Source organism: Dicentrarchus labrax, unplaced genomic scaffold (genome assembly GCF_905237075.1).
Source record: "Dicentrarchus labrax unplaced genomic scaffold, dlabrax2021, whole genome shotgun sequence".
Taxonomy (NCBI): domain Eukaryota; kingdom Metazoa; phylum Chordata; class Actinopteri; family Moronidae; genus Dicentrarchus; species Dicentrarchus labrax.
In genome coordinates, this window is record NW_026136722.1 from 7,014,714 (window position 1) to 7,033,661 (window position 18,948).

Below are 18,948 nucleotides of genomic sequence, written 5' to 3' on the forward strand. Positions count from 1 at the left end.
AGAACTGAGCTGAAAAGAAAAATTGGATCTTATTGGCATCGTGAAATCTCAGAACACAGCAGAATTTCTCTTTTGTGAAGCTGCTTCTGTCACTGTCCCTGAGGGGAACTTCGGTCCGCAGATGGCACATTGTATTTCATTGCTGTGGTACCCTGTACTAAATATGCATATGACAATAAAACTGAAATGAACTGAACTGAACTGAGCCCTTCCTCATCCTTTCTTTCACCCTATTTCCATCAACAAATACAAATACTGTGTGTGAATGTGTCTCTACAAATGAAACATGATCAGAAGTATGCACAGAGACAGAGCAATATACTTTATAATGCATAAGCATCAATTCCTGCAACATAAAAATAAGGAGTACAGAGGTAACACCCTTTACGTCCTCATAATTCATGACAGAGGCATAATAAAAATAAACAGTGGTGTTTGAAAGAGAAGAAACAGAACAAGAGCTGTGAGCAAAGGTAGAAAGGTTTTTGTTCTAAATCTACATACATTACTCTGAACCACTCACAAAGCACCACAATCCAAACACTCAAAGCAAAGCAGATGCAGGATTTGTACTTCACTACCTATAATAACCACTCTGCTGCAGCTGCTGCTGTTGTTCACACTCTCACTAACAGTAAACTGCACGACACACAAAGCAGCACAGGCTACTGGAGAGACAACAGCAGCTCCACCCCGCGGCGGCTGCCTGACCGCACCTCGGTTGTAGTGGCCCACTTTGTCCTTTGGTGCAAAACGATAAGCGCACCGCCACTGACAACTTTGCAATAATCGGTTCCACAGTTAAAAAAAAACTGCAGCAAATCCAACAAAAATGTGCTGATCTGCAACTCTACTACTCTGTTACGGATCAGCGATGGAAGAGAAGAACACCAGCAGGCGGAGCAGGACACAAAACATCACAAGAGCCAAGAAAACTTCACCTACCTCCTCCACTGTGAGAGGCATGCAGATGCGGTACTCCTTCATCAACATAGTCCTTGCACAATGGTGACGGCAACACGGAAGAAAGATGGGAGGTTGCCGGACTTCGGTCTTGGGGGGGCGATCTTCAAAACAGTTATTGATTTAATTTGCGCAATGAAACGATGCCACTGAGATCCACAAATTCACCCAAACCCCGTCCTCACTTCTGCATCAGACTCCGCTATGCCTACGTGAGTCTCTACACACACCAGACCCGAAGTACAAGAGGGGTCTTTTCCAAGGGGCTGCAATAACCCTGCTGTAAACCCCGGCAGCTGCTTAAACTACTAAAGCAGCAGCAGTCTCGCCTCTGGATAACGTCTGCAGAGTGGAAAGTGTAGAGAAATCACACCAAACAACCAAAACAAGTCGAGCTTCCAGCGGGTTCTTGTAGCCGCTCGCGTCCGGGACAAGGACTGGTCCCTCCGTGGCTCTTCAGCTCTTCGTCTAACAGTGTTCACCTGGAAAGCAGTTCCCCAAAGCTATCAGCCTGCCTCATGCTCCTGGGAGTTTTTCCTGACAGCTCCGACCAGGGATGCGCAGCCGTGTGGAGTAGCTGCGTAAAGAGAGAGAGAGAGAGAGAGAGAGAGAGAGAGAGAGAGAGAGAGAGAGAGAGAGAGAGAGAGAGGGAGACAGAGAGAGGGAGACAGAGAGAGAGACACAATAAAAAAATGGTGCAACCACTGAGCTACTGTACAATAATGCATTTAGTAAAAGTGTATTATAGGTCATTAGACTGAACGCGATTGTTCGATTCGATTCAATATTGGCGTTTTCATCAATAGGATCTTATTTAATACTTGATCCTGCGTGTTTAAGAGCTTTAGGATCTCAAGGATGTCAATTCATAATAACAGAATGATAACCCATGTGAAAACAGGAAAGTTATTATGGGATATTAGCACCTATCCCAAAATACACAGAGGTAAACTGAAGTGTAACAACAATGTGCAGCATTGCATGACTATGTTTTCTAATGAGTTCTTATTTTGTTTCTCTCTTTTTATGTTTTATCAAGTAAACAGAACCCCATTATTTGGATTATGAGAACCACATAAATATTGTAGAAAACACATGACATAGGTCTATGATAAGACATATAGCATATGGTCTATATACAGTATCATTAGGTATTTTATGACCCTCTCCTCTCATGGTTCTGACCATACAGGCTGTGTACAGTCTGGTTCTGATCCGAGACTGGACACAGCTGTAGAGCTGACCCTGGTGCTGAACTGGAGCTGGCCATGGTTCTGAAATGTAACCTGAATTATAAAGGCTTGCTGCTTAAATAAACTGTTTTCACATTAACCAGCTAGAAGTATGATTTTAAAATGTGTTAAAATATATTTTAGAATTAGTACCACTTTCTAATAATAAGTCAGGATACGTGGCTTGGTTGAAGGGTAATAAATACTTTAATAATGCTTCATAGGTCAGTTGTAATAGATTAATAAAAACTTTTTTGGGTTGCCAGGTTGTGAAAACTTTCTCCGACTGCCGGAAATATTAATATTTATTATTCAGTTAACCAACTTTCTAATAATCCAACAAGTCTATTGGTTTATTTGAAAGTGATTGTCATTATTTTAAGTCAACAATGAAGAGTGTTAAATATCAGGTCCATCAGTAAATAATGAATTAATGAATGGTCATGAGTTTCTCATGTATTAATAAGGCAACTTAGAAAGTGAAGTGTAATGTTAAATCATTAATAAAGGTTTATTACAGTAATCAATGTCTGATGTTATATATTTGTGTTGTAACATAAATTAATTGTTATCCTGATGTTGTACAGCTCTTTGCCAAAAGATCAGAGGCCAAACTCTCTATTGGAGGAAGCCTTCAGGTGAATTAAACAGAAAGATTAAAAAGGCAAAGCAAGTCACAAAAGTTGTTTATATGGCTTATAACTGATCTGTAAAGCATTAATAAATAATTTAGAAATATTGATAAAGCCATTAGTCCAAATTATAAACCTTAATATAGCCTATTGCATAGACCTATTGGAAGAAGTAAGCATGGACATTACTATACCAATATGATATATAATAAAACACTGTTATTGTGGCTATAATTTTTACTTTATTGTACTGCAGACATGTTTTCATGTGTAACCATGTATCCGCCATTTGCCCTATTATAATGCTACCTGCAGTAATGCTAACGTTAGCGTGCTAGCTAGCTACCATGCCGAGCTATTTTTGACTCTGTTCGAGCTCCTTGTTGGGTCACTTACCAGGAGGTGCGTGTTTTGTTTTCCATTTAATCTTCCGTGTATTCTTCCATTCATTTATATACTGTAACTTAACGTTATATTATAATATTTACATTATAATATTTACCTTATAATATTTGTTTCGTGTCGGCAGTTGGAGACAACTTTGGAACGTTAAACGAGCTAACGTTACCTAGCAACCTGGGGCCTTATTGAACCTGTGACCTGTCTGCTCCGATCAATCTCCGTTATTGACTAATTAATCTGACATAAATTAATGAGAAAAAAATGTCTTGTAATAGTAATACACGCAAAACTTTTATATTGTGCTTTGTACGTCTCATTTTAAGAACTTCCTCAATATTGTAACAGAGGAGAAAAATACAACCTGCAGTGCTCTTTTCAAACGGCAGGTGTCACCAGAGATCTTCAGGTCAGAGTTATAGACAAGCGCCTTTATCTTATTTAACAGGGATGGAGGAGGCTATTTTAAATTTTTGAGCCCTCTTCATTGTAACAAATGAGAACTTTGAGTTTTCTTTTGCACAAAAAAAGGTAAGGCTTTGTAGTTCTTTGATAAGTGGGTGCACAACAGGATCTAACACAGCAAACATGTGGTTTTATGTTTGATTTTTCTCTGCATTCATATAATGTTGAATCTCATTAGGTACACAGAAGGACAGCTGCTGAGTCTGTAAGCCCAGGGTAAATTCACTAAATAATGCATTTCTGAATCCTGAATATTTGCCCCTATACTGTACAGTATGAATTACCAGTAAGACTATAGGAACACCATATGGCCGTCACCATGTTCAGAAAATTACTTTAAGACAGAAACAACATTTTCTTTCCTGTTTTTAAACTAAAATCTACAACTAAAATCAAAAATTCTCTCTCTCTGTGAATAAAAATCAGTTGTTTTATATGAAAGAAGTTGACATGGGTATGCCTAATAAATTGGCCAGTGAGTATGTATTAATGCAGATTATTTTAAGTGAAATTTAGGCTGCATTTTGCCAAAATGATTGAAAAATATTTCCACATCTCTGATATTGTACATGGTATTGTACATTGTTATGGTACAGTGTGTATTGTGAATAATAAATAATGAAAATAATGGGTACAATTTTAAGAGGCAAGGCTGGTTGAGCTTCCTTTTTCGGGTTATGACAGCTGTATTAAGAATAAGTCAAACTAGCACCAGCAGTGGGTTCGATTCCCGACTGGGGCAGGGCCTTTCTGTGAGGAGTTTGCATGTTTTCTCACGTGTCTGCGTTAGGTTCATTCTCCAGTCAGTGCCCTTGACCAAGGCTCAGATCTGGAGTTGGTCCCTGGGCTCTGTACAGTGACTGCTCCTAGTACTTAAGCTGGGTTAAATGCAGAGGACAACATTTACTTTACTGTGTATATTTGATAATACAGTTGATTTTATTCTATAATAAAACAGCAGTGGACTGTCAGTGTGATGACTGGTGGTGAAATAAACGTTTCCTTCTGTGTTGTAAAGGAAGTTCTTATGATTCAACTCAAGAGGGTGCAATGCACTTGCATGTGCTGTGTATCTGAAATACATTTTTTACACTGTTAGTGTCACAGAACAAGACAGGGCAGAGGCACCAGCACAGACATAGAATCAGATTTATCCCACAGATGTCTGAGCATGCACACAATCACAAATATGAATGTGTGTATGTGCTGTGATTTAAAGTGTATGCACACACACCACTGAAAGACATCATGCACGTACAGTAGCTCGGACATTTTAAGAACATTTTTAAGGTTAAAGTAAAGACGAGTTGCAAGTAGAGTTAAATTTGTGCTAAGCAGCTGAAAACAGCTAATGGTGCTGTAATGATTGATGTATACATAGTTAAAGTTATATTACTTAAGCTCATACGGTTGCTTTGGTTTAACCAATGTGTCAGAATTAAAGAGGGATTTTTGTCTTGTATGGTCTCAACGAATACACTCCCTTTACATCAAACATAGTGCACGCAAACACACACTCACAACCACATCATGGATTCATTAAACAGCCAAACAGCTGGCTCCGATATGTGGGTGATTGCACTCAGTTAAAGTCTCTTCATTGTGCTGTTCCCCAGCTGAATCTATTACATTCACACTTTCTTTATCATCATTACACACACACACACACGATGCAAACACAGACAAGAAAACAAAAGCCATGTTTTGGTCCAACTTGCCACGAGACATTATGCTAAGCTGTTTGTAGTGTCAAACTGATGCCGCCTGCTACAGTAGACACATATATCTGCTCACACACACGCACACACACACACACAAACTCTGTTTATTGCAGCCGGTTTCAGAGTGTCGGCAGAGAGGAGAAACTGTTGCTAAGAGACCTGGCTTCCTCGCCTCTTGCCGCTCAGCATCATTAGTTGGCCTTTACTGTCACTTTCCTAACCTCTCAGCCCCAGTCAGTCCACTGTTATTGTGGAGAAAGGAGCATGTTTCTCAGCTTGTTCAATTGTGGGGGTTTGGTGATGGAGCCAAAATTAATAAGGGGTTTATTGGAGCCATCGGTCTAGGGGGGAAAAACACTGGTGTTAGATGGGCGTCACAGGGCAGCTTAATGATTGCCTTAGATTCAGGTGAATAGACTGAGAGGAGGTCTGAGGGCTGGGGGTGGACGGGGGAGGATGTGTTTTTACGCTTAATTTGTGTTAACAGAGAATTTCTTGCCACTCAAATAGGGCATGATTTAATCCATGTAAAGTTCAACACGGAGCTGCTGCTTTTCAAAATTGGGCTATTCAGTGTGCACATCAAGGATTTTGGTTTAGCTCGCTCAAAAGTATGACTTCTTTGATCCTGCTATTGCTTGCTGGAAAATTTGTCCGTGGGTTGTTCTGCTTTTCATCTTATTCTGCTCTTGCTGAGCACACATTAGAGGACACTGAAAATCCTGACCAACTGTGGTAACACACATTTAAAGGCCCTAAAAACATATTTTTTCAATCAGCTTTTTTTTTTATGATTGAGTGGGTCGCATGAGAACAAATACAAAAAAGTTTTAGTGCAGTATTTTCACTGGAGAGATGTCTGTATGTCTGATTTTCTCTGTGTTCTTCTCACTGGTGTGACGTAAGTGGGGCTTAATTTGACTAAATAGATGGCACATACGTCTAAGCACCAATCAGGATACAGCAACCGCACAGTCCTGATGAAGCAGATTCGTTTTAAACTCTGAATAAATAAAAATGAAAGAAATTTCTTTGTTGCCCATGAAGTCATAAATATTTGATGATATAGAAAAATATATAAGATTTGGAGTTTTCAAGACATTAATAACTATCTTAAATTATAAGTTTGCTTTGCGATTTTAAAAGATTTTAGTTTGCTAATCAAACATGTTTGATATAGTCTTGAAAAGATGTCCGAAACTCAGTCAGGAGACCAGAAATGTCAATGGTGAAACCTTAACTGCAGAGTCATCAGCATTAACAACTCATTTGTATAGTCATCTGAACATTAAACCTATCAGCAGGAAAATAGACTGAACGGCGGTCTTGTGGATGTCATGTATGAACCAGGTGCTAAGCACCGTGAATGCCTGACTTGGGCCTCCCCAGAGCAGTGAACGGCGGCCAGTTCATTAGCGTGAGAAGATGTGTTATGATGAAGCAGGAGGGTGTAAGGTGATTATGTCATATCATTTGGCAAACACGGAGGGTGCCGCTCTCAGCTGTGTGTGTTTTCACCACAGGGATTCACACATAAATCTGACTGCCACTCATCAGCGCAATGATACATGCATGGACACGCATAGTATACACTCATGTACTGTAGACAGACACTCAAATACACATACCAAAACATTCAGTACACTTATTCCAACACACTCTTTCTAACGCGTGCTGTCAAACGCACGCCCGTAAAGGTGGCAATTGAAAGTTGAGAGAGATTAACGCTGACAGCAATGTGAAGACTGAACGCCTTTGAGGGAGTTTATGAGGTGAGGTGACAAAGTTTGCCTACAGATAAATCACTGTCTGTCTCCGTTGCTACGTTGAAACTGTCAAAACAAAAGCAAAATCTGCAATGGCATCTGTTCCTTGCTCCTTGGGGCCTGTTATTGTCAGAAGTACATACATTGAAACTAATGTAGAGATTAAAGGATGCCCAATCAGGTACAACAAGCATCGTCTTACAATGAATAGAGCAGGTTAATTCTTGTTTTTCCTCCACTTTAAGCGTTGTCTTAGAGAAGGCTGTGTTGATTTACCATAAATGAAAGTGGAGCAATTATTCACAATCAAAAAGAAGAATGGTAGACGACAGAAAAATCTACAAGAGCGCAGCATCAAGTTGCATTTCCCTTTGTTGCTTTCAAATGTGGATAGTTTACACATTCGCTCACAAATACCCTTCTTCTTTTGCCACAACTGCTCTCGTCCTTATCAATCATGCACATGCAACCTTTTAGAGCGGAGATTGACGCTTCGATGTCAAGTCTGTTTCCATGGATACACTGAGATCCAATCCACTTCTCATTTTTCCCTAATGCTGGTCTAAAACCCAAACATGTACAGTAGGGAGTGGTGGTGCTTTAAGGACCAGTATTACCAAGAAAGAAAGAAGTGTGCCAATTCTATAAACGAGACACCCATAATGTGTCTTTAATAATAATTTCAGACTTCCCATTTCCCAATCTAGTGGGTCAGACAGCCATCTAGGTGTCATGCACATTTCATTTATAGCTGAAGATTGTCTCTTGCATAATGTATAATGAAATCTGAGCTTATTGCCAGTGGGGAGATATTGCTGTGAGAGATGTGGCATCTTTTTTCATCTCGGGGCTCAGCTTGCAGTTCTCCTCGAAGATTAAACGACAACCGCTCAATATCACAGCTATTAGGGTGTGATGTTGGAAGGGAGAGGAGTGCTTTGAGATGTGTACGTATGTGCATATGTGTTTGTCTGTGTGTCCTCGCGTGTATGGGCACATGCTTATATGTGCTTGTGCGCATGACTGTGTGCGCTAGAATTTCAGTCATAGTGGTTTTGCTTTGTCACAGTGACCACAGCGCATTTTAGGGCTGCTGATCATCCCCGGCTCACAGCCAAGCTGCCGCCTCCATGTCACTATGGAGACACTGGTTGCTATACATCAGCCAATCGGTGCATGTTTAAAAGTTGTGAGTGAAAGAGTCTTTGTGTTGTTTGATGTCTCTGCCTGCTCCTCTCCATTGATGGATTTCCATCCATGCTGTTCCCTTGTAATATTATGATGTATAGAAAGAGAACAGCTCAATGGACATTGCAAATCAACACGATGTTGTCATTGTGAAAAAGTTTCCACCACCACTTGAAGCTTTTGTTGTTTTTTTGTTGTTTTGTCGATGAAGTCTTTTAGAAAAAGTACAACATGCCACATTCTGTTGAATAAATGATGAATGACTTGGCACAGTTAGTTAGAGTTAGAAGTTAAAATTCACCTCATGGTCGGATGAACACTTATCTTGTCTTTCTATCTCTGTCTCTGTCCTGTTTTCAGATCCTTTAGTCAACACACATTTCATGCACTGTCACATATGGTATCATCTAGAACTTTAGATAATATGGTTAAATGGGGGGTTTCTTAACAACTCTTGTAAATATTCTTGCTCTTGCCCAACCGGAAGCTGTTTTAGTGATGTTGCAATGTCCCCAGATCTCAATCAGCATTCTTGGTAAATATTAATTATACTGAAACACGGATGGCCTTTCAAACCAGACTTTATCTTAAACTGACCATTAAGGATTGTAGTTGCTTTTTCAAAACATCGGAAGAAGAAGAAGGCCTGTGAAAGAGAAAGGGGATGAAAAAGGGAAGAGTGTGAAGAGTTCAAACAAGTAAAGGGTGTGAGAGCGAAAGAGATGGGAGAGGTGAGTTAATGATCCTTCAGATAGAGGCTAATGAGTTCATCTGAGGGGCTCTAAGGTTCTGTCTAGACCGTGATGAAAGTTAGACACACTCGCACATACACATAGACACACATGCCTCCCCTCACCCCTCCCCTTCCATCTCACCTGTGGAGTAGGAACAAAGACACTCCATGAATTGATGAGTTTCTTCCTCCAATATTACTGATGTTAACAGCTCGTCTCTAGCTGCTCAGGCTCGGGCACAGACGTCTACTGCTTCTTATTAACAGAATTCAGGTTGAAGGTTAAAACCCAGGTGTGAAAAGAACTCACTTTAACCCTGTATTGTATGCTTTGTTCCTCCACTTTCATCTTCCTTCTGTATCTTTGCTTTTGAACTGAGTGGTATGGACCTTTACCACTTTGCCTGAATCTCAGTTGCCTTGTCATGCGGTAATTTTCAGTTTGTTCTTGATTTACAAAGAAACCCTGAGGAAATAACATATTCTCAACTCTTACAAAGACATTTTCAAATGAGGACATATTTTTTTAACCGCATTGATTTACCCTCCACTTCCCAAACTGTCTTTGAAATTACATTTGTGTGTATGGAGTTGAGGTTGTCAGGCAGGCAGTGGGGGTGGTGGGGTGCAGCACAGCCTGTGCCTCGTTGTAAATGGTTTGTTGTCTTTGATAGCCTGGCTCACTCATCTGCATCAGCTCTAATGCAGGCACCTCGCTCCTCCATGGAACACCAATGATTGGATGGAAATCTCTCGATGTGCTCCGCCTCTCCTGTGCCACTCCAATTACATACTGTATAGACAATCACACTTTCACATTTGGAAACAGAGGAAGTTAAGAACTGCCCAGACACAGACAAATATGACTGTCACTGTCTGTGACATGTGTCCGTTTCTTCATGGACACGTTCATCATTTGTCTAAGTCCATCTAGTGGAAATAATGGGCTGAATAAAAGCACAGAACCATTTTTTCCCCCTCATGTCTCCATGCATCACCCTTCAAATGACCATGATACAGAAATGTCCATCAATAATAAAGCCTAACAGAACAGAAAAGGTCTCATTTGTCACAGGATGTCAGCTTCACCTCTCCCAGAGTAGGACACAACAGAAGCCTTCAATTTGATATTTGGTGATGAGAGCGGATGATTGTTGGAAGAAATGTATGCGATGTGTGTGTTAGTAGCTGTTTATTCGTCTGCCTGTGTTGGCCAATCTCAGTTTATCTTATTAGGTGCATTTTGTTTAATGCAAATGTCACAAGTCGGAAGTATTAGTTCCAACTTTTTTTGTTGCGTTTTACTTATTTATTGCTTGTTTTATATAGATTTTTATTTAATATTTTATACTTTAACACATCTTTTTTGTAAGCGATTCTATATTGTATTTTATAAGCTTATCACATGTAATTTTGATGTCATTTCTTACTTCAAAAGTAACTACAGCAGTCAGGTTAATATAGTGGAGTAATATTTATCTGTGAAATGCAGTTCTAGTATAAAGTAGCATAAAATGGGAACGCTCAAGTAAAGTACAAGTACCTCAGAATTGTATGTAAGTAAATGTACTTTCCACCATTGCAAAGCTGCATAGCTAATGTACTATATTTATCTTTTAACTCTGTGCATTGTGTGGTAATGTCATCAGTCTGTAAATAGAAAAGCCATTTTATTGCAACAGTTTAAAATAACTTACTTTTCTTTGACAGCCAACATTTTAAATCACAAAATGTCACGGTCAGACAGTTTAGATTGTAGATGAATTTAAAGTACAAAATAGAGCGAGTGCGTAGATAGAAAGCAGAAAGACAACCTATTAAAACACCTTCAAGAGGCAGGCAGACAGATGGCATTAGATATATGTAAAACAAGGAGCTGAGCACATACAGTACTCATAACTGTGACGCACAAACCTGATGCAAATTAAGACAAAGTAAAAATAAAACCAGCGCCAAATCAGAACTGATCATAGGTGGGTGGACAACCGAGCAGCATAAAGCAACATGACGAATAGTGAGCCAGCATTAATCCCATTCACATTTTCTCTGTCGGATGCAGCTAACAACTTTTGTCAACCCTGAAATAGCTACGCATGTTACGGAGGAGATGCTCTTTATCCATGGGTGCCGTGGCCCGGTCACCAAACCAGAGGAGGCCGTGGGACCGCTGACGGACGTGAAGGGAGCATATCAAGCTGAATCAGTACAGACGATTAAGGCCAGCAGTGTCAGCTCCAGTAACACACAGCTCTGATCAGCTGAAGGTACAGAGAAACTGCTGTGTTATGCTTGGCCCTGAAGAGAGTTTAGCTTTGTGGGAGACCTGATGTGAACATCTGTGTGTGTGTGGGGTGGGAAGTATCTCTCCTACTCTCCTTCTGTTCACTGGCACCGAAACATGCAAATGAATGACGTGTAATATTTTACTTTGAGAATCCCACAGGCACCTGCAACTCTAACAGATTAAACATCCTCTTGAGGTAAACGAACCATTGTGCCCTTTTCTCCATCCAACACATCTCTCCCCCTCCTTCTGCTTCTCTCTTTCTATCTGTCTGTCTTTCACTCTCCTTTCATGGTCACCATGGTGACTACGAAGCTCAAGCATTTACTGTATAATGAGAAATATTGAAATTAAGATTGAGAAAACTTTGGCCGTACTTATGTGCTTTCCTCCCACGTTGCCTATGAGTGAGTCACAGGCCTGCATGATGGAGATGAGGGCTTTTACTGAGCAAGTGAGAGAAATAGTCGTTCTGCAAATGTCATTCAAAGGTACAATTAGCACAGGAGCAGCATGGCACTGCACTTTTTTTTGTAATCTAACCTGAATGGGTGGCATGATTGTTTTCCTTTTTAGAAATGTTGGTTATGTGTTACCTGTGCGACAAAATTGTAATGTACAAATTATACAGTCACTCTAGAGCTGAGCCCCCGTCGACTATTAAAACAAAATGAAACTTGACTGCAGATGAGTGAAAATCTTTCTGTGAAATATTCCCACTGAGCACTGCACTGGACTTTGCTAAACATTAAAACAAATTCAGGCTTATGGAGCTCTGTTATGAAAATGTTAAGTGCTCACTCACTCACAGGCTAGAGAAATGAACACTGGTGATTAAAAGCACAGTGGCACTAAGAAAGTTTGTTTTTTATGATCTTGAGTGAAGTTTATGATACTGTGCTGTTACACTTTGATGGCAAGAATAGGATGCACGCCAGTATCTTTCTTAAAGTGAATTTGATCATTCATCAATAATAGTCTAACAACTTTATGTGTGAGCCATGATGATGAAGATGCAGATGAATACAAACATATAACAAAAATAACATGTTTCAGAGACCTTCCAAAATTTCACAAATCATGTTTTCAGGGCTCATGTCATATTAAGAGGAGCTAAGGTCACCCTCCCTTCCTCTGTAGTTTGCAGCATCATCTACTGCAGTGTCAAGGACGCCCAAATTGATACACATCAGTCTGCGGACCCATATTTGATAAGATGTAGTCTCAGGGATCCCCATCTGATCTGTATGTGTGTACTGTACATTGGCAGATTAACAATACAGAGCGTGAAACCTATGAGCATCATTCTTATACATTCTCCCATTGGGCTAACTTCTAGTCAATGAAATAAGAGTGAAATTCACAATTTTTTTAGGGACCCCCTATAGCCACCTTCAAGTAAGTAAGTTAGATATCTTGAGTGAGTAAATAGTAATCTCAAAATTCAGGAGATGAACAGAATGACACAGGGTAGTTTGATATAATTCATTTTAAATTCCAGTTTGCCCAGTCACAACTTATTATATGTATTATCAGGTTTGTAAGCACTAATATAAAGTTCCTGTCTTCTAAGACATTACCTGATATTGCTTCATTTTTCTTCAGAAGAAAAAGGCAAGTAAATGACAACAGGTACAACAACAAAATGAAAGATAAAGAAACTTAGAGAAGGGGCAACAAAGAAATTATTGTCACACTATTGCTGTTTGCCAAAAGCTCCTAAAAAAACACTTTTCCAAAATAGGTTGTCATCTCTGTGATTACCCGTTGCCTGCGTTGTCAGTGTGAGTACTATTCACTTCTTCTCTTCCTGTCTCTGCTCTTCTCTTACATAATAGAAAACACATTATGGCAGTGCTCAAATCTATTATTCCACAAGGGCGGGACTGAATAACGCCTCCATGCTCATCATTCTTAACAATTGTTTCCTGTGTGTGTGTGTTTGTCTGTGTGTTTTGGGCAATTATTCCCTGACCTTTTCTTCCACCTCTCCTCCCTATTGATTGTGAAAACAGACTTGGATTAATAATTCACAAAAAAAACAGTGGGAGTTTTGACTACTCCTGTTGCCCATGGCAGCAAGACCAGAGCATGTGTGTGTGTGTGTGTGTGTGTGTGTGTGTGTGTGTGTGTGTGTGTGTGTGTGTGTGTATTTATCCATTTGCTTTTAAGTGTTTGTGTGCTGTAATGAGCATTAGTGTGTACCTGCAGGCGTTGTATGTGAAATTTATATTTTACACCAACTCAAACCACCTGCACTCTAAGGCTACTGATATCACAACATCCATTCTCTCGGTTGCTGTTCAATCTTCCCTTTGAATACTTTGTAAGGTATAGTATAACATGGGTTAGTGTAAGCATTGTCTACCTATTGCCTACATCTGTAGATCCACTTCCTGTAGTCACATGTCATAAGGAATAGTTGAACGTTTTGGGAAATATGTTTATTTGCTGTCCTTCCCGAGAGTTAAAGGAGGAAACAGCTGTCTGTGTCCTACAGTAAAAATGCTTAATCTGTACAAAAACGGAAATATAAGTGTAAAAATAAATGCCAGTTATATGCACTATGTACTAGTTGTTTCTTAATAGCCTTTACTATTGGTCTCTGGCTTAAAGTATTGCTAGGAGGGTATTGAATAGTATTATTAGTAGTATTAGTAGTAATATAAATACGTACATTTTAACCATGAGTAACAAGAATTACTTAAAGGTCCAATGTGTAACTTTTAGGAGAAATTGAATATACTATTCGTATGTCTTCATTAGTGTATAATCACCAGAAAATAAGAATCACTGTGTTGTTAAAATTATACACTTTTATCTACAGAGAGGGTTGAACCACCATGTTTCTAAAGTAGACCAGAACAGACAAACCAAATACTGGCTCTTAGCTTATTAACTTTATACTTTCACACAGCCCCAGACAGTTTGAGCATGCTTACGTCATAACTTTCCAAAAGCTCTGTTTTCCCCATCCACACTAACACATGGCATTCTCGGATTTATCCACCCTGGAGCATTTTCACAGGTTCAGTGTGGACATACGGTAGTCTGATATGTTTTAGTCTTTTATAGAGTTTATAGAGGCATGTAAACTTAGTTAAATTACTTTTTTAGTTATCAGATGCAATAACGCAGATGATGGATTTCCCACAGTTGTGTGAAACATCTTCTTCACCTAAGATCCTACAGTTCTATATCCTCCAAATGTTACTTCAAGTTATGTGTGATGAAAAAATATTTACCTGATCTGATAATTCCCAGTAATGACAGTCTTGGTGTTCACCTCAGATTTGAAATCAGATAATAAAGTTGTCAATTTATCTGCTAAATCCACCCTAGACCTTACTGTTAATTGCAGTAATGAAATGTGCTGAGCCACTGTCCAACCTCACTAACATACACTTCTTTATCTCCTTTTTCGACCCTCTTCTAAACATCAATTTGTTGAAATACAACCCTTTTCCCTTAAAACCACGCCACTTGTCCTCCTCATTTCTTTCCAATATCAAAGCAGTAAACGTATGTGATTTAGTCAAGCACTCTCAACCCAGAGGACATTTCATCTCCACATCCACGCTCGGAGTGCAGTATGCTGTAGTATGAACGGATGAAGCACTGGTAGCGCGTTGCACTCTTGCACCGGGTTGTATTGCCTTATTACAGGTCTATCTTCTCTCAACAGTCACTACCGATCCAAGTCATTAGGCAGCAGAGTGCCTGCTTGAGAGAGCACTGGAGCAGAAAGATATAGAGAGGGAGGGAAGTGGGGAGAAGGAGAGAAAAAGCTGATAAAAAGAAGGTGGAGATGAACCAATGGCTCACTGTCACTGCCTGCAGAGGAAAGCGTCAAAGAGGAGAAAGGAAACAGAGAAAAAGGAGAGGAATAGAAAAGAGGAGAAGGCTGACTTAGAAACAGGGTGATTAATGAAGAGGAACACAGAGGAGAAAGGGTGGAGGGGGCCACACAATGGGATAAAGATGAAAAAAATAGAGAAAACGATCAGAAAACAAAGATGTGACTGAGAAAGAAAAGGGCAAAAACAAAAGAAAAATCTGGTTGAAGAGAGAGAATTGGAGATGTAAAGAGTGGAGAGTGGGGAGAGTGACATGATGTTGAGGAAGCAGAGGGTCAGAGGGAAAGAGAGACTGAAGTAAACAGAAATAGCAGCACCCCCTAAATCTGGCATAATGAAAACCATTAGTTAATAAAAAAGTTTAACTTATAATGACTATATGACTTTTTTTTTTTTTTTTACATGTGTATGCTGGTATTTATGTCAGGAAAGAGGGGTTTTCCTTGTTTTACCTGCTAAAAAGTTAGAAAATGTGTGTGTGTGTGTGATAACTATTAAATAGGCTATAAATGATCCTGACCATTCAAATGAATGCAAAAACCATCAATGTCATGCATATGATATCATTATGTAGACAGAGCTTTTCTCTGCACCCCCCCAACTCTGACTGACATCCAGCGTCCCTGCAGCCATACATGAGCAGAGTGGAGAAAGAGAGCTGGGGTGGAAGTAGCACTTCAGGCTAACTTGAGTGTCAGTGTCACTGTCTCCCTGAGGTGAGGAGCTTAGTTCAGTAGATTAGCTCAGCTATCTCGGCAATCCCCGCTCTCCCTTTGGATTTGAATTCAGTGAGACCTTTTTGACTGAAAATTGTCAGGACAAAGTATCAATACTATAAAAATGCTCAGTGAAATAATAAAAGCATGAATAATATCATCAACAGAAACTTATTTACTGTGAGAGAGAAGGAAAATATTTCCTTAGAGCACTTTGTCTACAAGTGTCACTTTGGCTTTGGTCTTCACAGCTCTTTATGAGGATCATGTCTTCTGTCGGTCGGTCTTCATGGCCAGCTTGTGTCCATCTGTCCTTTCTCAGGGTGTTGTATGTATCTCTCTGTCTCTCTGTTGCTGTCATCACTCCGGCTCCACACCACACCCAGTCATGTCAATTTCATCTCATGTTCTTTTTCTTCCCCTGTCCGCTAGACTTGCAAGGCGTCTGAACCCTGTGATTTAAAAAAATGTTGCCAGCTCACACACTCTCTGAGGGGCACAGCTGAATGTGAAATGCTTGCACTGTACTGCTTGGTAGAGAATAGTAACAGCTTTGACAGCACTCAGTCAGAGGTCAGGAAAGGGACTGACAGCTTTACATTCATAGCCGTGACTCAAAGGACCGGATGACTCCTGCAAACGTCAGCTTTCCTCATCGACAAAGTGACAAAGCAAGGTGAGACAAAGCAGTGACTGTGGTCATATGTCCAGAAGTATTTCTGATAAGATTTTAATCAAAATGTCCTACTTCTTCTTCTTTTCAAGTAGTATTCAGCATTCACTTCCATTCACATTTTATAAATGGTACTAAAAATAAGTCTGGGACAAACAGGAGACAAAAGTAAGATTCCATAACGTACATCTACACCCATAGACTAGTCAAAAAATAAGATACAACCTTATATTTAACTCATTATAAACACTGATCATAATTTGACAAATCTCCCATTGTCTGTTTCTCTGCAGAGATCATTATGTGATCTATATGCTATCTATTGTTATCTAATCCATCACCATCTAATATAAATAGTATGATGTGTACACTGTGTTCCAAATTATTATGCAAATATGATTCCAATTAAAAAAACTATTAGATTTTTTGTTTTTCAATGAAAGTTTTCAATTGTGCTGCTTCCCATGTCTGTTTAGATCACTGACATCAATCTCGGACAGGTTTGTCTTTATTAGTTTGCCAGGTGAGCCTAATTAATGGGAAACTACTTAATGATGTTGTTCCACATTATTAAGCAAGTCACAGGTTTCATGCAATATAGGGAAAAAAATATCTTTCTGCAGATGAAAAGCGTGAAATAGTGCAGTATCTTTCAATAGGTATGAAACCACTGGATATTTTGAGAAATATTAAGAGAGATCATCGTCCTATGAAAAGATTTGTGTCTGATTCAGAGCGCAGATGGGTTCGTTCAGATAAAGGCGTGTTAAGGAAAGTTTCTGTAAGGCTAATTCATCGTATTGAGTGAGCAGCTGTGAAAAAGCCACTGATGGGTAGTAAAAAAGGTATTTGAAGTTGCTGGTGCCTATGGAGTCCCAAGATCCTCTCGACGCAGGATCCTCCAGAGACTGCGTCTCGTAAAGATGTATTTCGGCCACCCTTAAACAATGCCCACAAGGAGACATGATTGCAGTGGGCTCAGAAATACATGAAGACTCATTTTCAAACAGTTTTATTCACTGATGTATGCGGTGCTACACTGGATGGTCCAGATAGATGGAGTTCTGGATGGTGACCATGTCCCAACAAGGCTGCGACGTCAGCAAGGAGGTGGTGGAGGGATGTTTTGGGCTGGAATCATGGGAAGTGAGTTGGTAGGCCCCTTTAAGGTGCCTGAAGGTGTCAAAATGACCTCTGCAAAATATGTGGAGTTCCTAACTGCCCATTTCTTACCATGATGTAAAAAGGAGAACCATGCCTTCTGGAGTAAAATCATTTTCATGTAAGACAACGCACCATCCCATGCTGCAACAAATACCATTGAGGCCTAGGCTGCTATGGGCATTAAGGGAGAAAGAATCCTGGTGTGGCAGGAAGCTCTATGAGGGTGGGGGGCAGGTTACCTCAAAACAGCAGCTCTGGGAGGAGCTGGGAGTTCTGGGAACTTTGGCATCCTCAAAGGAAATCCAGGCAGAACCTGTACATGGACTTACAGGTTCAATGGATGAGAGAGTTGTTAATGTGATATCAAAGAAGGGCTCCTATGTTAATATGAAGCTTAATCTGTAAAGATGTTTTTCATTGAAAAAGCTTTGATTTGAGAAAAATTATCCCCTCTAATGCAAAAAATACAACAGATTTATGTTTTCAATCCTTTAGAAACTATTAAGTGTTTTGAAACTCTGTTTTGCATAATAATTTGGAACACTGCATTTTGAAAAAATGCCATTGTCATCATTGGTAATTGTGTTTAATAAAATCCAGATTACGATATCATTGTTGAGGAATAAAAAATCCTATTGACTGCCAACTATATCGACTATTTAGTGAAAAAAAGAACAGTATATGCATAATAATTTGGAACACATTGTATATGTAGGTATAAGAAGGTAGAAGGCAATTTATTTTTAAAATAAATTTGTACTATGAAAGAATGTATATACAATAATTTATATACATCTATACATATACAGCTATACTACCAGGAAATCCTTCTGCAGTGCATTTTGTGCATCATAGGGAATATAAACAGCAGCAACCATATATATACATACATATATACATACATTTATACATATATATATATATATATATATATATACACACACATTAGGGGTGTAAAGATTTAGCAATAACAATTGGAAATCGGTTTTAATGTTATAGATACAATTACACTGGGAACCTGGATCGGTCTAAATCGTTCCTGAATCATATCGTAGTCCATGTATCTAATGGTTGCAATCTCAGCTTCACCGCTAGATGCCACCAAATCCCACTCACCTTTAAGCAAGTTTACATTATTTATGGACCCACCTTTGC

The 18,948-nt window shown here is 39.5% G+C and overlaps 1 protein-coding gene across 1 annotated transcript in view; it reads right to left on the reverse strand.

Moving 5' to 3' along the window:
* The window catches only part of pitpnc1a (phosphatidylinositol transfer protein cytoplasmic 1a), a 48,576-nt gene extending 47,043 nt beyond the window's left edge, over positions 1-1,533 (reverse strand). Inside the window, exon 1 of the mRNA XM_051389042.1 lies at positions 946-1,533. Within this exon, the coding sequence (XP_051245002.1) occupies positions 946-993 (48 nt within the window). The 5' untranslated portion in view covers positions 994-1,533. The remainder of the gene's footprint in view (positions 1-945) is intronic.
* Between the last annotated feature and the right edge of the window lie 17,415 nt (positions 1,534-18,948).